Source organism: Carex rostrata, chromosome 16 (genome assembly GCF_964058835.1).
Source record: "Carex rostrata chromosome 16, lpCarRost1.2, whole genome shotgun sequence".
Classification (NCBI taxonomy): domain Eukaryota; kingdom Viridiplantae; phylum Streptophyta; class Magnoliopsida; order Poales; family Cyperaceae; genus Carex; species Carex rostrata.
The window spans coordinates 7,895,141-7,921,509 of record NC_135933.1 but is presented as its reverse complement, the minus strand read 5'-3'; the positions used below and the strand labels follow the sequence as shown (position 1 = coordinate 7,921,509).

Below are 26,369 nucleotides of genomic sequence, written 5' to 3'. Positions count from 1 at the left end.
ATTTTATTGAACGGTTCGGATCGACAATTTGAATTTTAAAAACGAAAATATAAAATATGAGGTATGATGAGGTATGAAAAAAAATGAGGCATTGGAATCCTCCTCAAAAAAATATGATTGAACTAAATACAACCATTTAGAATTTTACAATTTGAAAGTTTTGGAGTGACAAATAACCAATTTTCCCTAGTAATATCATCTCAAATAACAATTTCTATGAATTTGTCTTCAATAATAATAATTTTTTACCTCGCGAATAAAATAGATTGTAGTATAGTATGCTATAAATTGTGCCGAGGACATAGCAAGTCTCAATTCATCCTATTAGCTTTGTTTTGTCAAGTAGGTAAAACAAATAAAAAAACGAAGTAACCACTTTTATCTGTTGCAATGAAACATGCGACATATGTGCACTTTTAAAAAAAAAAAAAAAAAAAATTACATGACATCTTCTATTTTCCTGGTTCAATCTACGTAAATAGCCAAGAGAAATCACAGACACACTTGGCTCTTTTATCAGTACGTCAACAGAAACACACTAACTGAACAAATACTCTGAGAAAGAACAAAAATTAAATCTTAGTTCCCTCAAAAGTATATACATAGCGATTGCTTTTGAGAATAGATCTAAATTACATCGACTAATGAATTATATTAGATTTGTTGGTGATATGCAACATTTTTTTTTTTTTAGTAAAAGTTGGAGGTCAACTTACCAAATTATTTAATATTCATAATGGATCCCTTCATCCGGGTTTCGAACATGCGACCTCCCACAGGACCCACACGGAGGGCATGCCTTTGCCACTAGACCAAAGACTGGTTCTCGTGATATGCAAATTAATAGGAAAAAATTATATACTGAAAACTTGGTTTTCCATTAGCTGATATAACCAATCTTACATTTTGCAGTGTACATCTTCACTTTCCATTTAGCTGAAAGAAGTATTCTCTCTAATTCATCCTTGTTAGAGATTCTTTACTCTTTCCTATGATTTTAAGAAAGAAGGAAATTCTTGGTCAAACAATTTCTTATTATTTCTCAAGAGAAATCTAGTAGAGAAATTTTGTCAAACACTCAAGTGCATCAACTATAAAATTATTACAAAGGTATTTTTCATGCGCAGTGTGCAAGGGAATATATATGACCAGCTGTCATTCATGATCATTGTAAGATGTTACATTTTCATTCTCTAATAATATCTACCACTGTACACCTGTTAGCTAGGTGGATACTATTAATATGTCATAAATATCCCTTAATCCATACTATTAGCCTTAATTATAAGCGGCAAATAAAGGACGAAGATCAAGGAACAATCAGCAACAGAGGATTTTAAATGATAATAATAAAGTTTGAATTTATCTTACTAGCTTTGTTTTGTCAGTGAAAAAAGAAAGTAAAACATACAAAAAAAAAGGTAGTTTGAACAACTTACCCCGTCAATCTCAATCCAAGACACATGAGCAATCTTAGGCCAGTAATCACCGTCGGATTTTCTGCACTTCTCCTTGAGTAATGGATGACATGGGTTAATCTCCAACACACTGAGAGATTGAGGCAACCCATTCACCGGCAACGAATAAATCTCTGGACAATTCCACAAAATCAGCTTCTCTAAAGACTCAAGGCCGTGCAATCCAACCGGCACTGATTTGAGATTAGCACAACCACTAATGCAAAGTCCCTGGAGAGAGCTAAGCATCTTAAAATGCTCCTCTTCCTCTGCGTTGAAATCTGAAACATCACTGCAATCCTGGATATCCAAGTTTCGCAAGGTACAAAGTTTCTCTTTGATGAGAGGCAACTTTAACACAGACATGTCATCAGTGTTAAGATTAGCAAGGGATGAGAAGCTCTCACGCACCTCCTCTTGTGTTGGTGATGAGAATTTCGCTACAAGCAAAGGACAATTGTAAATACAAAAAGAAGACACACTAGAAGAAGAAAGTGTAATTTTGGATTGATGCTGGTGTGGCAACCAGAAGCCCTTTCTTGCCACAGTCAGCTCGGTCAGGAGAGAAGGGAGAGGTGGAATTTCTTTGAGTTTGTTGCAATCCTTGACTATTATGCTCTGAAGATTTGGCATACGGAGTTTTTCTTTGTTCCATGACCAATTCTCTAACTCTGGAATCTCATCTAGTACTAGTTCCTGTAACCAAGGAAACACTTCTGTGCTATCACCGTACACCTCCGGGCCTACATTTTTCACTGTTTGCATCCTCTGCAGCCAAAGGATCTTGAGCAAAGGTAGCTGACCAAGAGGCGGAAGGGATTCCCACGCTTTACAACCACTAATATAGAGGAGTTCAAGATTTTCAAGCCAAACGGTGCTCGTTCGGATCCAACTTGGCGATTTAGTCCCCATCCATCCCACAATATCTAATCTTCTGAGGTTTTGGTGAGGGCGGAGCCTTTCGAGCACTTCGTTTTCTCTCTGTTCATCAACATTGCTTCGAACCGATTCCCACGTTAGTTGGAGACCGGTGATATGCTCCTTTTGATCCAACATGGCCATTCTCGCCTCATCGCTATTTTCAATATTTTCAATATTCTTAATGTGGAGTGTTCCTTGAAGTTCTCTCAATTCACTCAAGTGATTGATTTGACGTCCCAATTCTTTTGAAACTTTGAATATTGGTAGCGTTTGGAGGCATTTTAGTCTTCCAACCTTTTCTATAGAAGCAATTACATGATGGCCTGCAATGAGGTGTCGTAGGTTCACTAAATTGTTGATATCGTAAGGCAGGCTTTTAAACTTGCATCCTAACAAGTTCAAAACTTGCAAATGATAGAGTTTATAAAGAAATTCCGGAAATACAGTGGTCGTTGATGAAATATTTAGGTACCGGATATGAACACACTGTGCAAGGCCATTGGGAAACTTCTCCAATTTACAAGGAGATAGATCTAATACCCGAATAGATCGGAGATCCTTTATAATGTCTTCCAGAATAGTAGAATCAAAAGAAGATGTCATTCCACCAAGCAAAATAAGAGTACGAAGTTTCTTATATCGAGTCATTTCATTCAGACGGGAAATACAACCTACTTGAATAGACAAATGACGTACGGTATAGGGAATATTTTGTGTATCACCTTCTTCGATCCTAAAGCATTCATCAAGTGAAACATACTCAGCTAAGTCATGCATCAGATCGTTCATAACATAGTACGTAACAAATCCTTTCTTTTGTATATCAAAAAAGGATCTTTGAAAAAGATAATTCATATACTCCCGACCTATATCCTCCATCCTCCTTTTACTCTGCTGTTGGATGAATCCTTGAGCCATCCAAAGAAGAACAATTTGTTCCAGTTCAAATAGCCATCCTTTTGGAAAGATGCTACAATATGCAAAGCAACGTTGTAAGTGAATAGGAAGATGATAGAAGCCCAGTGCCATAATTGGCATGATTTCATCCCATATATCATTTTTTCTCAAAATTTCACCCCACTCTGTGACATCTTTTTTGTCTTTTAAATGCCTTGCAACGACCTTAGCTGCCAGAGGAAAACCTCTTAGTTTTTTTGCTATCTTCCTACCAATACTATCAAATGGTGTATTATCATGGTTTGCACTATCAAGCGCAAGATCCTTAATTATTAACCAACAATCATCATTTCTTAATGGTTCTAGTTTTATTATATGATTTGCGCCCATTAACTGTGCCACCTCCCTAGATTGACTAGTAACAATAATTTTGCTACCTTTCTCTCCAGATTTCAAAGGAAGTAATAACCTCTCCCACCTCTCCGATTCAATCAACCTATTTCTTTTTTTATCATCCCTAACATCATCCAAAACAAGCAAAAATCTTCTTGACTTAATTTTCTTTTCTAGTGTAGTTTGGAGTACATTGAAGTTGGCTGGTCGACAGTTGCATTTCGGGATACCATCTGACACATATTCTAACAGCTCTTTTGTTATGCCAATTTCATCAAATTGATTTCTTACACATACCCACATCCTAGAATCAAAATACCCCAATACTTCATTGTCATTATAGACATGTTGCGCAATCATTGTTTTTCCAATACCACCCATGCCAATAACACAAATAACCTCGATTTTGCTGACGTTATTAGATCTAACTAGGAAATTCAACATCTCTCGTACCTCAATATCCCGACCGAAAATCTTAGCTTGAACAAGTGAGCTAGTGTTGGCATCTCTAACTACTAAATGCTGTCTATTGAGTTCAAACTCTGTCCTAGCACTGTTTATTGCTCCACTAACTCCGCTAGCGACTTGATTCAGCCTATCAATTAGTACTTTAAAGGTTGTTTTTGTGGATCTATCCCAATTGTTTTCTGGAGTACCTGGTTTTTTAGGTGTATCACCCCTTGAAGAAAGGAAACCACTAGCCTGAGATGCAACATCCCTCATAACCTGGAGGGGACCGCTATTCCCCGCTTCCGACTCTTGTTGAAGGCGCCAGTACTCTAGCTCATCAAGCAAATCCTCGGCTTCATATGCAACATCATGCAGCTCGGGCATCCATTTCAAAACACCTGCCGAGTGTGTCTTCTCTGCATCAGTGAGGATCGATTGGATGTGCAACAGAGCAATACGGAGCTTCTCCATGTCGTGGCCGATGCCACGAGCGGCTGCCCACCTGCTCAGATTGTAGGAGAGGAGCTTGTCGAAGATCACTTGGATGAACCATCCGGCCACTGTCAGGTCCATCTTTTTTCTATTTCTCTTTTAGCGAAGGAGTAGAGTAGGGATTGTCACTCTGTTGTTATCTGACCGGTGATGGATTATTTGAAGAAAAGTACATCCGGTTAATTTACTTTGCACTTAGTTTCTACCAAATGCCACCAAGTCTTCCTACTCAACTCTCGTTACTCTGCACTGAGTTTCCTGGCAAATGTCCCTAGTCTTCCTAGTCAACTTTCTCTCTCTAGTTTCTTCATATTTGATTTATTCCTTTTTATGTGAGTGGAGCTGTGGAGCATGGATAGGTGTGAAACTGTGAACCATTTACGTCTTTTTCTTTGGCATTCAAAAACCTGATGTTAGTCAACCAACCATACAATTCACTTCTGTTTCTTCTTTTACTTTTCAGTAGATTTTTATTAGCGTTAAAAGCCTTTCATTAGTTGCTTGGAGCGATTTTTAAGGCTTTACAATGATCAGACCAGAGATACGGTATTGGGTTGTTTGACATGGTTGGACCCAGTGAGGCAGTGACAAAGGATCTGGAGTTATGGTTCTTATTTCATACTTGTCTCCTTAAAACTTTAGCCCAAATATTAAATTTTCGGCCCACAATTTTTGGCCCAGTTTAATTTTGTTCTTTAGTAAATGGAACTACTTATAGTTGTTTAAAATTAGAAGGATAATCTCCGGCACGTGCGCCACGTGCGATCTAGGTGAAGTCGCCAAAGAAACCTTAGCTTCCTTACTTTCCCCCTTTCGTACAATTTTGCGCGCTAATTAAATTGGAAGAACTTGCCATCGCCGTGTGTGCCATTCGAATTTAACGGATTTAACGAATTGATTGATTGAAGCTCAGATCGGCGCCTTGGGGAACTCACGATCACGCTCTCCTAAAATGGGTTGCTCCGCCTCTCTCCCTGGTTCGTTGTTCTTCTCTCTTTGTAATTTATGATAGTTCTGTTGTTCACTCCGATCCGTTAAATTGCTCCTGCCTAATTGTAAAATTTGCGTAAAATCTGTTTAATTGGGTAACTATCAGCACTGGTTATAATTTGGACCAGATGTAGAGGAGATACCATGTAAATTTCTTATTAAGAGATCTACTAGTTTGACCTCAAAATGTCTTGTATTGTTATTCATAATGTTTTTCCAAATTGGGGCAAATGTGAAATAGACTATTTTCTTGGCCTTATTTACCATCTAAATATCAAGCATTCCTGTTTACTAAGCGACTTTATTTTTTTGTCTGAGATATTATTATCAATTATTTACTGAATATGCAACTTCATAATTCTCAGCTAAAAACGTGGGAGGCGTTGGCAGTCTTGACGGTGAAAGCTCTAACCCAGCTGATTCAAATAATTTAAGAGTCAAGGTATGCTAGTTTTTAAGTACCAGCCATGAGCTGTATCTGGTTTACTGGTTGAGTTATTGTACTTCGAATTCATCATCCCCTATTTAAAGTAGGATAATTGAAACCCTTTAAATCTGATATAAGGTGCGAAGCCAATAAAAGGAAATCAATCAGAAACTTATGAATTAAAACTAGTACCGAATCTGACCAATACAGTACTTGGATTTTTGGACTTCTACTGGATTTGTTGTTTCTTTATGAATGCAGCTCGTGCTGTTAGGCGACTCAGGTGTTGGTAAAAGTTGCATTGTTCTTCGGTTTGTGCGTGGTCAATTTGACCCAACGTCTAAGGTGAATTTACAATTTACATTGTCAAATATTTCTAGTAAAACAAATGGCATCTTTTCTCTTTAATTTGAAAGTTGATCATGATATCCTTGGGCCTCCCCTTATTTATTAAAGAGGTATCCATATGATCCCTCTTTTCCCATCTTTCTCTCCACGGGAGGAGCATTATGGACACTTTAAAGTTTTTGATGAAAAAAGGTCAAGAAAGGTATTTCTACTTTTGTAGTGAGATAGGTAATTTTGAGTTTTGCAAGGACTTTGACATAACATTCCATCATTTTTGTTAATCGAAGATATTTATTTTGACTTGTTACATTTCATATGGAGTTAGGTTACTGTTGGTGCATCGTTTCTATCACAAACTCTAGCCTTGCAAGATTCTTCTACTATTAAATTTGAAATATGGGACACTGCTGGCCAGGAGAGGTAGATTAATATGTTCAATTGATTTTAAAACCTTATATAATTTGGTGGTATTTCTAAGTATGTCTTTATATTAATTTGGTGGTATTTTCTTAAATATGTCTTTTTATTTAATTTTCTTTTTTCAGGTATGCCGCATTAGCTCCTCTTTACTACAGAGGAGCTGGGGCTGCAATTGTTGTATATGACATAACTAGTCCTGAATCGTTTAATAAAGCGCAGTATTGGGTCAAGGTAATTTCATTTTTTTTTTTGTACAACATGATCCTTCTATTAACCTCTCTATTTATATTTATATTGGTTCTTGCTTTTCCTTTGTATTACACAGGAATTACAGAAACACGGAAATCCAGATATAGTTATGGCTTTGGTTGGCAACAAAGCGGACCTCAATGAAAATCGAAGCGTTCAATCTCAAGTATGATTTTTTTCCTCATCTAATCAAGTTATAATGTACTTATTGGCTATCTTGTTCATGTTTGTTAAAAGAAAGAAGCACCTTATTCCCTTATTCGCCAATTCCAACCAGGAAAAGAAAAAAGAATAAAAGAAAGATAGAAAACACATTTACTTTTCTATCTCTGTATATTGCTTTATTTGATTTGTAATCAGGAGATAGAATAGTTTTACAGAGAAGTTTAGATCTAAACTAGCTATACAAACTATATCTAAACCGGAGTTAACATCTGAGGTTAAGAAAAACAGAAAAGCATAATTCAGTTATCACCAGAAGAGAGGAGAGTCTTGATTTGAATATCTCCAGTTTCCATTTGAGTGGATACGTCCATTGGATATCTAATAAAGAAAAAGAATGACATTATTTCCTTTGTTCCGTTTTCACAGGATGCACGAGACTATGCAGATAAGAATGGCATGTTCTTTATTGAGACTTCAGCCAAGACAGCTGATAACATAAACCAACTTTTTGAGGTACCAAGCTGCTTCTCTGTATTAGGATTTTTTTTTTTCCCAAAAGGATCCACTTTTTATTCTTGCTTGAAGACCCCTATGGTTTTGGTATTTGCAGAAACACCCATTCTTAACTTTTAGAAGGAATTTTGAAGGAATTTTTTTTCTAAGTTATCTTTTAGGAGTATAATGCCCTTGTATTACCTTTATAGAAAACCTTTGTTTTTTGTAATATACCTCTAATTAATTAAGTAGTTAGGTTGATGATTCTAAGAAATATGTGAAGAATAAGAGGTTAAGAAGAAATTTAAAGTTGAGGAACTTAGTGAAGAAGTTATTTTTATTAGCAAACAGAAGTCAGTCCAATTAGGTAAAAAAGCAATTTTGTTGTTCTTTGGTTCCAACACTAGGTTCTCGTGTTTCCTTATTTTTGCAAATACCACAAATCATGGATGTATGTCAAGTACAGATTATTAGTGCGTATTTTCAGCACCTTATTTTTGTAATGGCCCCGATTACTGGTATGGTATGATGCATGGTCAAAACTACATAACTGTTCAATACCGCTCCCTCTGGATTGACCCATTTCTTCAATACCGAATGTGAATTTAGGGTTTACCTGCTATATGCAGGTTTTTTGGGCTTTCAATTCACGTGTATATGCTTCACTTTGCTCCAACTAGTGCTTAATTCTTCGACCTTTGGCACCTCAAATGTATATTATATAAAAATTTTATATGTACCAAAATTGAAGCTCTCCAGGACTACCTTTTTTTAATTCAAATCGTAAGGGTTTCTTGACATAATTACTTTGCTCATTTCAATAGACCTTTTCAAAAGTTTCTTATGACTCATTCATTTGTTGGTTTGTATTATAGGAGGTTGCAAAGAGGTTGCCCCGACCGGCGCCCTTGCCTTGATCGTGGGCTTATTATGTGGTGGAGCTTGTTGGCCTATACTTCTACCATGCTTTTCAAATGAAATATGTGATTCTGTATGTTATGATTTCCGCATGCTATATGAAATGAAATATGTGATTATTGCATGTTTTATCTGTACCATCGTGCTCTTTTTCACAAGTCTGCTCGTGTTTGATTAAGATAGTTAACATGGGGTTTATTAATGTATGTTTAATGTGAAATTTACACATGGGATAGGAGTAGGGTCATTTGGCTGTGTTATTTGAATCTTAACATTTGTCATATGAAATATTTAAAGTTTCATACTGCATGTTTATATCGCAAATTTAGATATGCGTTATTTAATGCGATACTTATCGAATTTATAATATTTATGCTTTCTAAAGATATTAGTTCTTTCCATATAGTACCAACATTCGAAGTTCCCTTCGCAACTAAGCTTGAACTCTCATTTTATTATTATTAGAAGCCTTGTATGTTACACATTATTTTTCATGATTCTAAATTAATATACAACACCATCTGTAATCTTTAAAATGAAAAAAAGTAAAGAAAATGCTATTTTTTTTTTCTTTTTTGAAATGATTGGCAGTAGCTACGAAAATGCTCTCACCAAGTCTCTTCCTATAAAGTTTATAAATTAATTTCATTGTATTTATTTTTTGAACATTGTTTACCACTTAATTTTAAACTAAATTACTTCAAAAAGATTTAAAAATTTGCATGTAAATTCATCACTCATAAGTTAGATCTGTTATAACAGTTTGAATTCGTTATTTGAAGTTCATTTGGTAATTTTTGGAGTTTCACCAAACCCCTTTATGAGCTTAAGACAAGATAGTAACGCACGATTGCTCCTTTTAGCTAGTTGATGTCAAAATATAATTACACTTCCATTTAATTAACAATAATTAAAGTGATCCCATTATTGGTCACTAATTAACAATAATTAAAGTGATCCCATTATTACTCATAGTGACCATGGCATTGGCAGAGGCGTCTGACAAGACACTGACGAGGTACTTGATCTTATCATTGTCGATGTTACGCCTATGTCTAGGTATAGAAACCCAGGGAGGAAATTAGGAATCATGACTATCTTCATACCAAACAATACTGTAATACCCACCAAAAGGGACAAAAAAATATTGTTCTTGTACAAGTCTTGGAGGGAGAGATCTAGAACCGATGACAATAATTGGAATTCCTCCTGCTCCAAAAAAAGTTGGAACCAAATATCAATGTTTGTTTCGAGGTCGATGCAAATGGGATTATAAATGCCACGGCACAAGATACAGGACCGGTCAACAAAAGCAAGATAACTGTGACCAATGTTTAATAAAAAAAAAAAAAAAAATGTGACCAATGATGGTCGGGTCGGGCAAGCGAGGCACGAATAGAGAAGATGATCGCCGAGAAAAATCAAATTAAAAAAGTTTTGCTAAGCACGCGTGACACGTGCTACTGACCTCAACCGGCTCCGCAGGGAAAGTAATCATTTTCATGTGCTTTACGTGTTTGACACACGTACTTCACCAGAGCCCATGTGAACTCGGGACGTGGTGGCATTCGACCACAGTTATTCGCCTGCGGAACCTATATTTACAGCACTGAATTATTGTAAAATGTTCGTCGTGGGATTAATCAGTGGAAACAAATCGGAAATCCCGGGGGACATGCTAGTATTTTTCGCTCTTATTCCAAATATCCATTTACTCAGCAGAGGCGGCGTGGAGCTTTCGTCTATAATGGGCCTGAATTGCACATTATGTAATTCTCAATGGTACAATTAAAAAAGGCCCGTTACATTATTTGGACAATTGTAAACTAACGGGCCAGCCAGTGTGCTCAGTTGTAGTCCCTGATTCGCAGCACATCGAAATTCTACTTTTGTCAACAAATCAATGATTTAGTAACTTTTTTGTTCTATGCTTAATCTTTTCATACATATTTTTTCGGGAACTTCAATTCAATCATACGACAGAAAATGTTAATGATATTATGAAAATCACTTGAATTTTACCGTTCAGTCTCTAACTCGGGCTCCTACAATCTATAGTGTAGTCTAGGTATAATATAGATATTATTATATCTAATATATTACTATTATTATTGATACTATTATTACTATTAGTATTACTATTATTGTTATTATTGTTCTTATTTATTATTTTCATTATTTTAATTATTGTTTTTTATTATTATAATATTATTACTGTTTACACTTTACATTGACGTTGTGACTGTGATTGCATTTCATTTTAGTCTATTTTAACTTGTTTGAGGCTAAAGGCTTGATTGCTGTATGGCTGTAGCCTGTAGGTTTTACGTTACCAAAAGATCTGACAAAAGGTCAGGCGAAATTCGTAGGAAATGGGAAAAAAAAAAAAAAAAAAATCAGAGATGAGAAAGAGACAAGTTGCCAGCCGAGGCTTCCAGTTCAATACTAGGAGATTCAATGAGATTTTGGGGCATGTTTCTTGATAGCTGTACATTTTAAAATTGTCAATAGACACAAGTCTAGCAATGTTTAATGGTTTACAAAATGATAAATTGCGCACAATTTTAAAAGCAAGCTATCTTATTTCTGAAAATTTTGAGCTTTTTAAGAGAATTACGGGTAGGGGTGTAAACGGTCGGATACGGATCGGATAGTGGTCTTACTGTATCCGTTATAATTTTTTGGATACGGATACGGATATTTTTCATAATTAGCTTATTTGTTTAATAAACATCTATTATATTATTAAAATATTAGTCACTAATTATGTCATAGTGTTATATCATTCATAAAATATATATCTATATACAATTTAATAAATTATTGGTATAATATGCAATTTAATAAATCAATTTAAGAACATATAGCGCATTTGTTGTGGTTTAAAAATGTAAGTGGTCAGATACGGATAGTTAAAAGTCTTACCGTATCCTTATCCGCTAGAATTTTTCAGATACGGATATGGATCGGATAATTTAAGTAATTTTCTGGATTTGAATCCGGATAAAATTAGATAATATCCGATCCATTTACACCCCTAATTACGGGCTTGATTATCATGAACTCCTCATTGTCACATGCTATTTTAGACATATGACATACTTACATAAGAACCAATTATGCTTCCAATGGCAGCCATGTTATAACATATAACACCGTACGATGACATAAATACAATTGTTCATTGTCGATATTCTGGTACCTTTTCACGCTTAGAGTACTGATATCTTGTTAATAATAGCAATAATTGTAGTTTACTGGAACTGGTTCAGAGGTGTTTCATCCCATTTGCAAGTTCCTTGAGGTGTTAACTTTAAATATGCATTCATATTCAGATATTCTTTATACTGATACATTCTTCTAACTGGTATATGGTCTTTGTTGACATCATATTCTCTTGAGCTGAGCTGCTATTTTTTACTCATATGTAAAACAGGCTACTTGTTGGTCTTATTTCCAAAAAGAAAACTCATTTACATCACTACATGGTGTCTGCTTCAAATATGCAGAGCAAATACAAATAGAGACAAATAAAATTGAAAAGAAACAAATTACAAATCATCCGATTTTCCTCAACAGGGTTCTGTACATTGGTTTTCCACGAGCCATGGTATGTAATTCCCAATCTGTACGCGCATCAAACGGGTTCTCCTCCATCCATTCTTTTCCATCATCCACATCAATGACCATTTTACCCCTACCATAAGTGATGAATTGCTCCCTCATCCCAATAGTTATTGCCTCTATGTCCGACTGAAGAAATACCTAATGATATGCACCAGAGCTCTCTTGTTGAGTTAAGAGTAGATTCTCTCTGTTTTTTTTTTTTTTGCAAATAATACCTAATGTCTAAATCCTATGTCATGATAACAAACACTTTTTTGTTGTACTTGCAACAAAATGACAAACTAATTTATAAAGTATTGCATAGAACTAATTTGCTATTCTAACCTACTTCATTTTGTTAAGCCCCAAGTGGAATATAACAGAAGTAAACAGATTTAGAATTGAGCAATTCAGTTACATCCATTAAGACACCTTTTGCTGAACTTAGCCATGATGCCAAGTTGCTAACTGTCAGGTGTTAAGGTTGGGAATAAATTGACAATGGATTAATTCAAAATTTTTGACAATTGTTAAAACAACATTTAATTTTGATATCCAGTATTTGAATGTGATATATATTGTATCCATACAATATATAAAGAAAATGAAGAAATTTGGTGCAAGTATTACCGTTCATCAAATAATTTGAAATATGCAACAGTGTATGTAACAACCTTTAATATAACGATATTCTAATTGCATGAAATTTGATACAAAACGAATCCACAAGGCCAACAACATGTATATAACATTTCTTCCATTTTGGACAATCATTTTTTATTTAATTTTGAAAACTATTGTCAAGATTGTTAAATTGATCAATAGTCAATGGATCTCCATCCTTCACAAAAACTCAAAAATGTCAGGTGTTATTTCAAAAGCAGCAATAAATGAGGGTCATGATTCATGAACCTATAATTACCTTTCCATTTATTGCAAGGAGATCAACGATTGCTTCGACAAGTGTTCTCCGCACCATCTTCCAACGATATACATCTCTATTGAAATCAGGATTGGGGCACTGAACATCAAGAAAATATTGAGCAAGACAATCTTGGAGCAATTGATAATATAAACCATGAATAGAGATTTATCAAACTTGAAATGAATTTTGACCTGTATGGTTACAAGAACCAAGGCTCCCGGATAACTTGAAACTATGGGTCCAAAGTTTGAAGTAGCGTCTGTTGAAATGAAATGTCTAGAAAGAACACAAAATACTGTTAGAGGCTTTGGTGCTGAAATCCATCCTTGAAATACAATTAACCACTTACAAATTCTTTGATTTCGAGAGAAGAACACCATTAAGACATCTACTGACAAGCTGCACAAAATTACAACTTCAAAAATCACATCACTGCAAAAACAATTCACCGAACTATCTTTCCGTGGGAGTCACTTTAGTTTATATACCTTTTTGTTCATCTCTAGACCAAGGAAATTCGAGTCTTTCACTTTTTTAGCCATTTGAAAGAGAAACAACCCATTTCCTAAAAGAATAAAGATTCATTAAGTTGGGAAAAAAGATGTTACTATCTAAGATTATACAAAAGGATGGAAAAATCTAATCCAAATATATTCTTTGAATGTAAAAGTAGAAATCTACCACTTCCTATATCGACAATCAGCGGTAGAAAAGGATCAGAAAAAACACTATCCCATCTAATGGCATGGGTGTATGCCTGTAAAAACAAAAACAAAAGGTAACTATATGCTAGTTTGGTGATACAAAGTGCACCAGTAGGTACTGGTAATGAAAGTAGCTTGTATGGCAATAAGCTGGTTTGTAACCAATACCAAAAAAATAAAAATAAAATAAGCTTAGAAAAAGTAAAAAAAAAAAGACTGGCTGATAATTAATTGGTATAGCTTTAATATGCCTGAAATGTCAAGAACCCCATTACATCACCTTCAATGCAACATAGAGGAATCAAAATTCTCTTGTGACCTAAAAATTTGAAAGTCAACTCACTATGGCCAGCCTGAACAGAAAGTTTTAAAAATTCAAAAAACAGAAGCAGGATTCTGACCTAAACTGAAAAGAAACAATTCCCAAGAATTTAAAAAAAATCGATTGACCTGAACCCAACCAAAAGCTAAAACAACATGAACTTAAAATGACTAGCATGATCTCATATTTACTTTATCTAAAGCCACAATTCCTGGCAGTGACCTTCCTTTTAAAAACTCCCAGACAACAGTTGTGTTTTTTAAAAGTGTAATCTGAGATGACGATCTTGGGATCCGTTCCACAGCTTTGCAAGGTGTGCTACCAGCAACAAATACTTCACACCTGTTTTTACTCGACTTATCAAGACTGGCAGCCAATTGTGATGCTCCCAATGTATCTTTTTTCAATACACCAAGATCTGGAGGACCAATCCATAAAACCTTCTGCAATGAAAACTTATCTTTAGTTCTGTAAGTGCCACATAAATTCCTCAGCTTTTGATATTTACCATCCCTTTTTCTTTCCTCGTTTCTTTTTTTGTATCAATTACTTACATAGTATACTTTAATTCTAAGATAAAACAGAAATATATATACAATTCAGGCACTTCCAGTAAAGTTATTATTTTCTTCGAGTTTGCTAATTTCCCATTGCCATAGTGTACAACCAGAAAATATAAAAAATGAATTACTCAAAGTATAACACACACTAAAAAGGCATTCTATGACTAAGTCATAACCTGGCACGAAGATATCACTGATGAAATTTTCTCCAATGACTTTGGGCCTATGTCAACAGGGGTCCAACCTAAAAGGAAAAGTTGTGTGAGAAATATCAGTAACAAAATTGTTAGTAATTTTGTTCTGATATGTTTCATTGATATGACACGAGTTCTCCATTACTTCTATACTACACTCCATAAAAAGCTAAAAGGCCCCTGGAAATGAAGAAAAAGCCCAGTACCCGATCTAAGCTTGCACATAACCACTAACCTTTCACTGAGTCGATATACCTTATACCTTTCAAAAAATTCTTCCAAATAAAACATGACTTAAAAAAATGTAAAATAAGAGTACCAACTATAGAGTCAAGAGCAGCACCAACCGGCTAAAATTTCATCATAACCAAAAATCTTGGACAGCTCATGATTAGTGTTCTTAATGCAAACAAAATCAGTCGGATAGAATATCGGTATTTCCCTATTCTGTGCAATTTGAATCAATTTTTGCACTTCACCGGTTGCATCTTTTTCCAAGAAGCAAGGAGGAACTGGCAAATTTAGACCATTCATGATTTGAAATGCTAACTTGCCAATAAAAAACAAGCCATCACATTTAGTAGCTATCAGTTGCAAAGCGGGTGCCTTTTTAGAGAAGTTATTGCCTCCAATCTGCAATTAGAGTTAAAATAGTAAGTAATAAATAAGAAAATACGAAAAATAATTAAGTAGCACTATACTCAATGATACACTATCGATCTAACTAATAATTCCCACTAAACTGTTAATAATATTGTTGTTAATATATTTATATAACAAGGTTATTCTCACTATTATTAGTTTAACCATTTGCAGAGGTCATCTTCCCCAAAAATATTGAAAGTGATAAAATTACGTGTGAATATAACAAAATACAAATAAAAGGGCACACCAAAAAAATGGCGGTTTAATAATAAGCTGGTTGGGTGAGATGTACACCTGCTGATATGTACTGGTAATTCTAGGTCTAAAAACAAGTATAGTAAATTACTTTACAATTGCAAAATATGGCGGAGTTGTTGTATCAACAAGCCTTAATAAATCACCAAGCTCCTTCTCAAAATTGAAGCCGGCAAGAGATGCATGGCAGATGCGGACCACACCAACAGTTGATGCCAGCATCCTATGTGACATAGAAAAAGCATCATTTACAAAGATAGTAACACGGTGGGCCAATTTCTCAGAAAACGTGGGGCAATTTGCAACTTCTCCGCTAAAATTAGCTAGGTTTTCTAAAAGAAATACAGATCGTTCCTCAGACTCTTGCTTGATGCCGAGCTGGACTGGTGTCACTCTTAGTTGGAGAAGAGATGATAAATGATCTGCAATAAGGGTGCATGGGAAGGGATTATCAATTTATTATTCTAACATTGCTATTAGAGGCTGGTCTAGAAAACCAAAAATAATAACTGCATATAACAAATAGTTCCTCAAATGTCCCTAAAAAGAAAAATATCCCTGCAAAGTGAGAATTATCTATTCATTACTCTTGTGTTCCTCATTTGAGTCTATGAAACCAATGAGGAAGGCGAGTTATCTAATATTCACGTTTTGTAGAGTGTGGGCATTATATTTCATATTTCTCTATTTACTGGGGTAATACATGATATTAATATTGTATGAGTTTATAGATGGAAATCTCCTAACAAGAAGCCAAAATAAACCAAAATGAAAAGTGTGATCCAAATGAAAAATACTTTTGACAGTGTTCTTTTTAGCTGGTGAGTACCAACCTGATAGAGACTCTTGAGAGCTCATTATAGGATCTTCAGACTCAGTCCAATTAGTGGCAATAAGTACTTTAGCTTTTGCATTATGCACATATTTAACAGTGGAGATTGCTCTCTCCAGTGAAGATTTATCACGAGAATTTGATGTATTCAAAACAAGGTTCATATCAAACCGCACCAACACCACCTCTCCGTTCAATTTTTCAATTGGAAATTTTGAAAGAGTTTGCACAGGGAGAGACAGCTCCTTTAGTGAAATTTCCTGATCCAACGAAAGAAATTAATTACTCGTGCTAACAAAACTATGTTTTTCTCTGTAAGTAGTAAGTCCATTAACAGAGCCCCAAAAAAAACCACACACACAAAATACACCAAAACATGAAGATGTAGAAATCAACAAAAAATATTACCTTTTGCAAATAACAGTTATTTGCACATCGTGGTTGTTGCATCAATCTAATGTGCTTTGAGGAGTAATGAAAAAAACAAAATGGCAGTGAACTTTGGTTCTTATGGAAAGGTTGGGAACATAGACATGAAAAAAGCTTTAATTGATCGGGTCGAATAGATCTCGTATAAATTATGTTCAGGTCTGGAAGCATTGCTGTATATATGTTTACCTGAAAGGATGTAAGCAGATTCAGTTTATAATTTTCCTGGTAAAATTTCATGTATAACCCAACAAGCTTTCATTTGGAATCAAATTTAAGTCTTCAGAGTGGCACATATCAAACAACCCCATTTAAGAGATTCATATCACATATACCATTAAAAAACGCAACCATATTGTGCATACCCCTAGAAAATAAGAAAAATCATGGGTACTGTGCTCTAGTTTCTCCATTCATTTAAGGTGTCAAGTCAAAACTACCTTTCCAAATTGTTAATTTCTACCTGTTGCAAGATACCAATGTGAAAATAATTTGAGTACTCCTATATATTATAGGTGGGTATCCATGACACTTCACTGTATTAGAAAGGGTTGAAAATAATTTGACTACTCTTAGAAATAATAAGAGAGTATCCATCTACTTGCGTTTATTTGTAAAATTGTCCAAATCTTTATAAATTATTTTAGAATGCTTTGAATGCTTTGAATGCTTTGAATGCAAAGAAGGAGCAAGGAGCGAGGAAAACTTTAATCGGAAGAGACTCACCGTGCGAGTTACGCTGATTCTTGCTTGTAGTGTTTGCGACTAATGATTTACTGAATTGGAAAAGAGATTCGATTCGATTCTGTACCGATTCGGATGAGATATCCGGGGAGAGCGGGAATATGTTTCGTGAGTTGCAAAGAAAAAGGAAAGGGAAAATAGATGGGTTTATCCGCCGTGCGGGAGAAATTCGTATCCTCTGCATTAACTCAAAAAGGAAATCTTTTTGAATTAATGAATCTTGATCATCCGATTTGTTTGAAGATTCGTATGGTCTAAATCTGCACCAATATTATAGGCCCCTATATCATAAGCAGGGCCGGATTGGCTCCGTTTAAAATCAAACGGTTGTGATTCATTAACTCAAAAGATTCCTTTTTGAGTTAATGCAGAGGATACGCATTCGTGCGGGAGGGGCCCGATGGACAATGGAATGCGTATCCTCTGAGATATCTCAACTTTTGCGTGACCGACGTGTCCGGTGCCTATTCGGGTGATGTGGGGGAGTTTGTGCTTTGAGATTCGTGCATAACGTATTTAAACGGTTAGGATTTTCCATAAAGTCACGCAAAGTTTGAGATATCTCAGAGGATACGAATTCTGGACAATGGAAGTGGCATAGGAAAAACAATGTTGGGCAAGCTAGGCAATTTAACTTTTTTTTTTCTTTAATTTAATTGGATTATGAAATATAAATTAAAGATATATATAAAGAGATGGGCTAATGTAGCTAGCGAATTAGAGCTAATGTTTTAGTTAGTACTCATAATTTGTAATTTCAAGGTCTAAACAACTAATTTCAACCACTCAATATGACCACCACATTAAATTGTGTTTGGAGATCAAATTTTTTATTTTTTGAAAAATATTATTTTGTTAGATAGATACAAAATCGTTGTTGATAGAACCGTATTGTATCTTTGTTTTTATATTTTTATCTAGTTTTTAATTCAATTTATATTTGTTACTTCCTTTTCTCTTTTCCAGTCTTTAGCTATGTATATATTTTAACAAAATACATAAATTACTTGAGAAATATATCAGTTCCTATAAGAATTAGTTCTTATACTCTATGTATTGCAAAAAATAAATGAGGAGGATTCAAATGTCTTTATTTTTTTTGTCTCCATCGTGTTCTCCATCGTGTTTTTATTTTAAAATTTTTTAATAACTCAAAATTTAAAAGTTAAAAGTCAAAATAAAACCGTTGGATGTAATCTACATCATTTTATCTATGCACGCATAAAAATTTATGACATTCTAACTTTGTTTAATTTGATTGTCATCAGGAGATTGTAAAAATGTACTGATGTGAATAATTTAGAGATGTCAGTTTTTCAATTTATTGATTCGCATAAAATAAATTGAAATGTGATAATTTTTTATGAGCACATAGAGAAAATAAAATAGTTCAAATCTAATGATTATATTTTGACGTTTAAATTTAGAGTTTTAAGTTATTAAAGTTTTTAAAATAGAAACATGATGGAGACACAAAAATAAAGATATTTGAAGCCTCCTCAAAATAAATTACTTTACAATAAATGATTAATGTTAGAAAAATTCACTTATCTTATTATCTCTTGGTGCTATGTATTTTTTTTTATATATATTTTATCATATTGAAGTGGCCTAATTAGTGGAATATTATTTTTACTTATAAAAAGAAAAGCACTCTAGATTTCTTTATTCATGATCTAGCTTCAATAAATGTATATCATCAAATCACTTTTCTCTTTTATTGTTTATGCTAACGTTGTATTAAATTATTGCGTCCTATGAATGAAATCTTACGTCTTAGCATGCTTTTCAACACTCTTTTTTAGAGATGTTAATTTTTTTTTTTTGTCATACACAGAGCATCACAAAATACGGAGTAGTCCTTCATCTTATATTATTCTTAATGTGTGATGTGTCACATTAAAATTGTATAATATTTTAAGTTAATTTTCACAAGATTAAGAGTTCACAAAGTAAATTTATCAACTTAAATATACAAATTTTTATTTGTAGTTTTTTTGCCTCTTAATCTTATACAATAGAAATTTTAACAATTATAATTTTTATGTATCTATCACTTTCAAGAAGTACACAATTAATGGTTAAAATTGTTAATTGTATTTTGGATTTTGAAATATTAATGCAAATTTAATATGTTGATAATTTAATTTCTTGACAAGAAACTTGCGGTACTAAAACTCTATTTTTTTTTTATTATATTATGGTTCATTTAAGTTGAATCATTTAGACTAAATATTCGATGAGATGGGGGGAGGTGGAAGAATTCGCATCCTCTGATATATCTGAAACTTTGAGTGTTTTTTGAAAAATCTCAACCGTTCAAATATGTTCTGCACGAATCTCAAAGCACATATAATACTGGACCCTTTGCTATCCCTGAATAGGCATCGTACACGTCGGTCACACAAAAATTGAGATATCTCAGAGTATACGCAATCGTGGAAGACCAGTGCACATTGGTGGACTCCACAAAGGATTAAGGGTAGATACTTGTTTACCTTTGGATTCAAAAATTTTTTTAGACACAGTGGCATTTTGTACTCGTACCTATTCCTGAATGGATATAATGTCTAACTCTGGATTTAATTTACAGTCCAGTAGAAGAAAATTGTGCAGAAAAAAAGTCAACCCAGACTGATTCGCGTAAAAAAAAGAAAAAGAAAAGATGCAGTCCAATTCGCTAATCTACTTCAAAGAATTGTTAATTTGTTAGGAGAAAAAGGAGGTCCACTATCTACTAAGGATATAAATACGTACCGTGCCGTGACTAGTCACGCCGTAACTTTGATCACGTGTCTTGTCGTGATCAAATTTAGAAGAATAGTCATGACACGTGAATGGTCACAACATGTTAATCACGCCGTGGCCAGGGCACATCGTGACTATACATGACGTGTCCATACGTGGCTGGTCACATTTGTCACGTTTAACTATTTTTTTTTTTATAACTTAGGTTAGTTTATTTAAGATTCACCATTCGATTAAGATCTAATGATCTTAATTACACGTGACCATGTGTCGTGACCAAATTTTTTATGTGATATGTCTTGTTGTGTTAAATTTTCAAAAAATAGTCACATCATGTAAATGGTCACGACACGTAACTGATACAGCATGACGGAAGCGTGTCGTACAGTGACGTATCCAATCGTACTGTGATTTTTTGAAATCCCTAACCACTATTCCATTTCAATTTATAAAGAGAAAACAAAATTGTACTCTTGTTAATCTTTTATACCTATTCCTATCATGTATCCACCTCTGCCTGTGCAGTTCCATCAATCAATTTGTACTTTAGAATAGATACTAATTTGAACTTTAGATATCTGCGGGACTTCCGGACTTGCATAGTATACATGCTTAACTTTTGCTTACTTTGATCTTCCTTCAGAAATAATTTACAAAAGGGAAATTTAGCATGTTGAAAAGACTCACAAGTCATAAATTGTGAATCCACATAATTATACTAATAGAAAAGTTGTATGAATTTTTTTTTTCTTTCATTACTATCTAGCACATGCATCAATTAATTACTAGTTACTGCATAAAGCAAAACATGAAACAGTACAAAGTGGAAGTGTGTAGCATTCATGCAAGATATATACCTAAATATTAATGTCATAAATCATACCAGGCCAGGTGTCATCTCTCCTCCGGTCCTACTTGTTCAAACAACCCCTACGTCATAAGTACCAGCCATCACAAGTTCACAACTACAAAATTCCAATTTGTCTTTCCTATAAAACTGCACGACAATAATTGTAGTATAAAAAAGAACCATTTTCTCCTTGTAATTACAAAATTATAATAAACCGACAAAGCATCACTCCAACATATCAGACTTGGTCAATAGATGCCCGTCTACACTCTACAGCCTAGCTATCTGATCCCCTCTCCTTACCAGAATCACCACCACCACGAAAGAATGGCAAAACCAAGGCCTCATGCTGTAGTGATGCCCTATCCACTGCAAGGCCACATCATCCCAGCTGTCCATCTGGCGTTGCGCTTAGCGGCCCGCGGAGTCACCGTCACCTTCATCAACACAGAAGCCGTGCACGACCAAACCGTGAAAGCTGCAGGTGCAGACTGTCGTGACGGATATGACCCATTTTACTCGGCTCGTTTAACTGGCCTCGACATACGGTATGAGACAGTAAGTGACGGCCTGCCTTTAACCTTCGACAGATCGCTTAACCATGATCAATTCATGTATTCTGTTTTACACGTGTTGTCGGCACATGTGGAGGAGTTGTTGAGAAGACTGGTGGCGACAATTGATCCGCCGATCACATGTTTGATTATTGATACATTTTTTGTGTGGCCGGCAACAATCGGGGAGAAGTTGGGGTTGCCTTACATCTCCTTTTGGACAGAGCCGGCGCTTATCTTTACACTCTACTACCACATGGACCTGCTCAGGCAAAATGGGCATTTTGCATGTGGAGGTAGTACTGATATACTCATCCATCAATATATAACAGTTCTATATTGTTTTGTTAGTTATCAAATGTTTGGAAATGACAGGAAGAGAAAAAACAATGCAACATGTATTTAAATTTTGACAATAATTTACATTTTTCGTGATCACAGAGAACCGCAAGGATGCAATAACCTACATACCCGGCATGCCATCCATCGAGCCAAAGGAGCTCATGTCATACCTACAAGACACCGATGTATCATCGGTCGTGCACCAGATTATATTCAAGGCATTTGACGAGGCAAAACGTGCAAAAATCATTTTATGTAATACCGTAGAAGAACTTGAACCCAGTACAGTCTCCGCTCTCAAATTAGAAAAGCCATTTTATTCTATAGGGCCAATTTTCCCGACTGGGTTTACACGTAGCACAGTCGCAACCAGCTTATGGGCCGAGTTCGACTGCATCAATTGGCTTAACACAAAGGAACCTGGCTCAGTGTTGTACATCTCTTTTGGTAGCTATGCTCATGTCAGTAAAAGGGACTTGTGTGAAATTGCACAAGGCATAATGAATAGCAAGGTAAACTTTATATGGGTTCTCCGACCGGATGTGGTTTCCTCTGATGAGCCTGACCCGTTACCACTGGGTTTCTTGGAAGAGACCAAAGGACGTGGAATTGTCGTGCAATGGTGCTGTCAAGTTGAGGTGTTGTCGAACTCAGCCATAGGGGGTTTCTTGACGCATTGCGGATGGAACTCAGTACTAGAGAGCGTGTGGTGCGGCGTGCCGATGCTATGTTTTCCCCTCTTGACGGACCAGTTTACGAATAAGAAGTTGGTTGTACGAGACTGGCAGATCGGACTTGCGATCGGGGAGTTGAACAAGGTGACCACTGATGACGTGGCGTGCCGAGTGAAGGATTTGATGCAAGGGAAGAAGGGAGAACAGGCTAGATATGAGATAAAGAAGGTGAGAAAAATTCTTCAGGATGCAATTGAAATTAAGGGCTCTTCGCAAAAGAACTTTGATCAGTTCATTTTGGACATAACCAATTAGTTATTAATCGAGTACTGGTTTATTACAGAAGCAAAATGTAAAATAATTAATTAGAAGCAATAATTATGATGCTCGCGTTTTTATATATTAAGTGTGATTTTGAGATTTTGAACTTAATTAGAAGTTTTTATCCAAGTAATTTCAGACCAATTGTACTAATTATGCGAAGCGACTTGCATTTTTCGGGATCTCGGAAGTGGGAACCATCCTTGAAATTCTCTAATAAAATATTTGAGTGAGGATATGGTAACATGTATATCACGGATCAAGTCATCATATGGATTCATAAATCTATTTTTAAAATTTAAATAGTGGATCTGACTCGTTTTGATTCGACTTGCTTGTGAGTTGATTCTAAATTGGAGTTTCTTATTCAGAACTAGATTAACAACTCAGACTCAACTCGACCAATGAGTTCACGAGTTGAATCCAAATTGTCCTCAACTCGGACTCAACTTGACTCATGAGCAACCCTAGTTCTGTGTACTTCAAGAAATGAAACAAGCATTCAAAATACGTTCATTAAGAAAGATATTTATGGTCCTGATTTAAATCGGACGTAATGTTATAAATATGCCGGACAAATTTAAAAAAGGTACAACTATTTTAACTAGTTTCAAAATATATTTAATATTAAGCTCATTTTTATTCACAATAAACGAACAATTTATAAAATTTAAAGAGAGTTGCACGTTCAAAAAGTTCAAGCTGATCCTGCAAAATAAGTGTGTGAAATTCAAGTTCATTTTAAGTATCTGTGAGGCTTACAAGTAAAAGGCTAATTTTAGTATGTTTAAAAGACACATAAATCATAAAATTTTTGAATCCACATAATTATACTAATAGAAAAGTTGTATGAAATTTTTTATTTACTTCATTACTCTCTAGCACATGCATCAAAGACCTGGGACATCCACAGCGCAGAGACAATGGGGAGACTCCATGAGTTGCAAATCAGATTAGTGCATATTTATTTCTCTTTGAGAATGGTTGATTCAGGTTGTACAGTGTTTGCTGGTAAGGAATCAGCCGGTGGACCAGTACTGGTACGAAGGTTAGAACCTTGTCAGAGGAAAAAGAAAGAGGGAAACTTACGATTTGAACCCTCTAACTGTCTTTTATTCAAAAACAAAAAGGAGGGGCTCACAGAGTTTCAATACCGTTTAGATGTGAAGGCTCCAACAGAATAGATGTTTAGAGCAATGTCTCCTTGTTTGTTATACGCAGACGATGCTATGTTTTTTATCAAGCCAGAGGTCCAGCAGCTACAAGCACTGCAGATTGTCCTTACAGCTTTCAAACAGATTTCGGGACTCTTGGTTAACTTGGCAAAATCAAAATTGATGATATCCATGGGATCCCAAGCAACACAGCAGGAATTAGCAAATGTCTTAGGCTGTAGATTGGCAACCTTGCCTTTTACATACTTAGGGCTTCCTTTGTCAAACAAGAAATTGCCTAAGTCAGCATACTTGCCATTGATACAGCGCATGAACAATAGGTTAGGTGGATGGGCAGCCAAGCATCTAACTATAGCAGGTAGAATAGTATTGATAAACTCAGTCTTGTCATCACTACCGACTTACTTCATGTCATGCCTAAAATTACCGGTTTGGGTAATTAAAGACATTCTAAAATCAACTTGGCAAATTGGAAGCTGTCTTGCACACCGAAAGATTTCGGAGGCCTGGGCATAATGGATTTGACCGTCTTCAATCAAGCTCTTTTGATCAAATGGTTCTGGCAATGGAGAAAACCAGAAATTACATTGTGCAAATCACTGTTCCAACAGCACATAGCCACTAATGGATTACCAAATTCACCCATCTTCATATCGGCAATTTCAAATTCACTAAGCTACTGCCAATTTTTCTTCTCACACAAGATTGGTAATGGCAAAAGGATGCAGCTTTGGAATGACAACTGGAAAGATCAACTCCTGAGTACCATCCTCCCAGACCTATACACACATGCAATAGACACACAAATCACCCTTTATGAAGTCTCTCAGGTATCAAATCTCACATCACTCTTTAGGTCGATCAGCTCTGACACCGCAAATCTGGACTGGTAAAGTTACAAAATTTACTATCGGGTATGGTTCTAAACCCGATAACAGAAGATGACATCTCTTGGAAGTGGAAGGAATCGGGCATGATACAAAGCAATGAAGGACGCACCTATAATTCTTAACAGAGCACAAAGAATCTGGAAATTACAAGCACCCCTCGGATGAAGGTCTTTGGATGGCAAGCATTGAACAACAAACTTCTAACCATAGATAATCTCAATAAAAGAGGATGGCCGCTAGTCAATAGATGTGTACTATGCAAGATACAGGGGAAATCAATTACACACATGCTTGATGAATGTACTTTCTCAAAATCAGTCTATGCAGTATTAGCACATACCATACCAGCCAAAATACCAACCTTGACAAATGCCACACCACCAACAGAAATGCTGACAAGTGCAACGGTACCAAAAATTCAAAGAGAGACTATGCTTATAGCACAATTTATTATTTGGAGGGAGCGTTGTGCGCGCGCATTTACAGAAGTCAGTAAAGATGCACAAAACATCAAGGAAGAAGTCCTGTGGCAACTACAGTTTCAAAAGTCAGAAGCAACGCAAACGGGAGGAAGAGCATAGATGAAGAAAGAAGGATCATGAAACCAACAGCTTCAGCTTCAGTTTTACTTATTTCCTTATCTAATTTAGTTCCTTTATGTTATTTATTTCGAACTTTCATTTGCTTTATTTTGCTCAATTGTTTTGAGCAACATTGATTTTCTTTATGCAGTTACATAACCAATGTAACACAACAATTCCATTTTAATTAAATACGGGCTAGACCCATATTTTTAATAAAAAAAAAATGTTTTTATTTCTGTCACAATTTTTTTTTATTCTTATGCTACTTATTACATTGTAGGTTTAAATCAGGTTGCTGTAATATTTTGAGTTTTTGACAATTTCCATTAATAAATTACACCTACGAATTTTTTCTACAACAAAAAAAGAAAAAAATTAACTAGTTACTAC

The 26,369-nt window shown here is 35.2% G+C and overlaps 5 protein-coding genes across 9 annotated transcripts; 3 read left to right on the top strand and 2 right to left on the bottom strand.

Moving 5' to 3' along the window:
- Positions 1–551: 551 nt before the first annotated feature.
- Positions 552–4,921, bottom strand: LOC144567549 (putative disease resistance protein RGA4). Of its 2 annotated transcripts, none has more exons than XM_078317716.1 (2): positions 1,436–4,921; positions 552–984 (listed from the first exon to the last, which is right to left on the bottom strand). In XM_078317716.1, the coding sequence occupies exons 1-2, from the start codon at positions 4,689–4,691 to the stop codon at positions 980–982; spliced, it is 3,261 nt and encodes a 1,086-aa protein (XP_078173842.1). In that variant the 5' UTR covers positions 4,692–4,921; the 3' UTR covers positions 552–979. The 2 variants fall into 2 exon arrangements, with proteins under 2 accessions (XP_078173842.1, XP_078173841.1); XM_078317715.1 differs by having other exon boundaries at positions 552–989; positions 1,440–4,920.
- Positions 4,922–5,356: 435 nt separating this feature from the next.
- ARA6 (Ras-related small GTP-binding family protein) lies at positions 5,357–8,931 on the top strand. 2 transcript variants are annotated; one of them, XR_013515370.1, is made up of 9 exons: positions 5,414–5,587; positions 5,966–6,042; positions 6,289–6,372; positions 6,701–6,795; positions 6,921–7,026; positions 7,121–7,210; positions 7,636–7,722; positions 8,334–8,487; positions 8,580–8,931. XR_013515370.1 is itself a non-coding variant. In XM_078317310.1 (8 exons), the coding sequence occupies exons 1-8, from the start codon at positions 5,563–5,565 to the stop codon at positions 8,619–8,621; spliced, it is 606 nt and encodes a 201-aa protein (XP_078173436.1). In that variant the 5' UTR covers positions 5,357–5,562; the 3' UTR covers positions 8,622–8,931. The 2 variants fall into 2 exon arrangements, 1 of the variants encoding a protein (XP_078173436.1); XM_078317310.1 differs by lacking the exon at positions 8,334–8,487 and having other exon boundaries at positions 5,357–5,587.
- A 3,129-nt stretch (positions 8,932–12,060) lies between these two features.
- On the bottom strand, positions 12,061–17,999 carry LOC144567503 (uncharacterized). Of its 3 annotated transcripts, XM_078317647.1 has the most exons (13): positions 17,824–17,999; positions 17,077–17,286; positions 16,670–16,928; positions 15,933–16,258; positions 15,284–15,569; positions 14,919–14,986; positions 14,371–14,622; positions 13,835–13,910; positions 13,642–13,718; positions 13,503–13,552; positions 13,345–13,429; positions 13,151–13,249; positions 12,061–12,387 (listed from the first exon to the last, which is right to left on the bottom strand). In XM_078317647.1, exons 2-13 carry the CDS (start codon positions 17,266–17,268, stop codon positions 12,181–12,183), a joined length of 1,977 nt encoding a protein of 658 aa, XP_078173773.1. In that variant the 5' UTR covers positions 17,269–17,286; positions 17,824–17,999; the 3' UTR covers positions 12,061–12,180. The 3 variants fall into 3 exon arrangements, 2 of the variants coding, with proteins under 2 accessions (XP_078173773.1, XP_078173775.1); XM_078317649.1 differs by lacking the exon at positions 16,670–16,928 and having other exon boundaries at positions 17,824–17,975; XR_013515427.1 differs by lacking the exon at positions 12,061–12,387 and having other exon boundaries at positions 13,186–13,249; positions 13,345–13,448.
- Positions 18,000–21,704: 3,705 nt separating this feature from the next.
- On the top strand, positions 21,705–23,441 carry LOC144567322 (UDP-glycosyltransferase 86A1-like). Its single transcript, XM_078317427.1, has 2 exons — positions 21,705–22,289; positions 22,435–23,441. The coding sequence occupies exons 1-2, from the start codon at positions 21,767–21,769 to the stop codon at positions 23,322–23,324; spliced, it is 1,413 nt and encodes a 470-aa protein (XP_078173553.1). The 5' UTR covers positions 21,705–21,766; the 3' UTR covers positions 23,325–23,441.
- A 1,085-nt stretch (positions 23,442–24,526) lies between these two features.
- LOC144567102 (uncharacterized) lies at positions 24,527–25,398 on the top strand. Its single transcript, XM_078317156.1, has 2 exons — positions 24,527–24,871; positions 24,982–25,398. Exons 1-2 carry the CDS (start codon positions 24,527–24,529, stop codon positions 25,396–25,398), a joined length of 762 nt encoding a protein of 253 aa, XP_078173282.1.
- The last annotated feature ends 971 nt before the right edge of the window (positions 25,399–26,369 follow it).

Excerpts from the sequence above, each read along its gene's own strand:
- LOC144567549 (XM_078317715.1), bottom strand. The coding sequence starts at position 4,691 with ATGGACCTGACAGTGGCCGGATGGTTCATCCAAGTGATCTTCGACAAG. Across the intron at positions 990-1,439 it reads CTTGGATTGAGATTGACGGG|GAAAGAGTAAAGAATCTCTA; the intron begins GTAAGTTGTTCA and ends TTAAAATCATAG.
- ARA6 (XM_078317310.1), top strand. The coding sequence starts at position 5,563 with ATGGGTTGCTCCGCCTCTCTCCCTG. Across the intron at positions 6,796-6,920 it reads GACACTGCTGGCCAGGAGAG|GTATGCCGCATTAGCTCCTC; the intron begins GTAGATTAATAT and ends TTCTTTTTTCAG. Across the intron at positions 7,027-7,120 it reads AAGCGCAGTATTGGGTCAAG|GAATTACAGAAACACGGAAA; the intron begins GTAATTTCATTT and ends TGTATTACACAG.
- LOC144567503 (XM_078317647.1), bottom strand. The coding sequence starts at position 17,268 with ATGCTTCCAGACCTGAACATAATTTATACGAGATCTATTCGACCCGAT. Across the intron at positions 13,719-13,834 it reads GATTGTCGATATAGGAAGTG|GAAATGGGTTGTTTCTCTTT; the intron begins GTAGATTTCTAC and ends TTATTCTTTTAG. Across the intron at positions 13,430-13,502 it reads CTCTCGAAATCAAAGAATTT|ACATTTCATTTCAACAGACG; the intron begins GTAAGTGGTTAA and ends TGTTCTTTCTAG.
- LOC144567322 (XM_078317427.1), top strand. The coding sequence starts at position 21,767 with ATGGCAAAACCAAGGCCTCATGCTGTAGTGATGCCCTATCCACTGCAA. Across the intron at positions 22,290-22,434 it reads TGGGCATTTTGCATGTGGAG|AGAACCGCAAGGATGCAATA; the intron begins GTAGTACTGATA and ends TCGTGATCACAG.
- LOC144567102 (XM_078317156.1), top strand. The coding sequence starts at position 24,527 with ATGTCTCCTTGTTTGTTATACGCAGACGATGCTATGTTTTTTATCAAG. Across the intron at positions 24,872-24,981 it reads TAACTATAGCAGGTAGAATA|CTGTCTTGCACACCGAAAGA; the intron begins GTATTGATAAAC and ends GCAAATTGGAAG.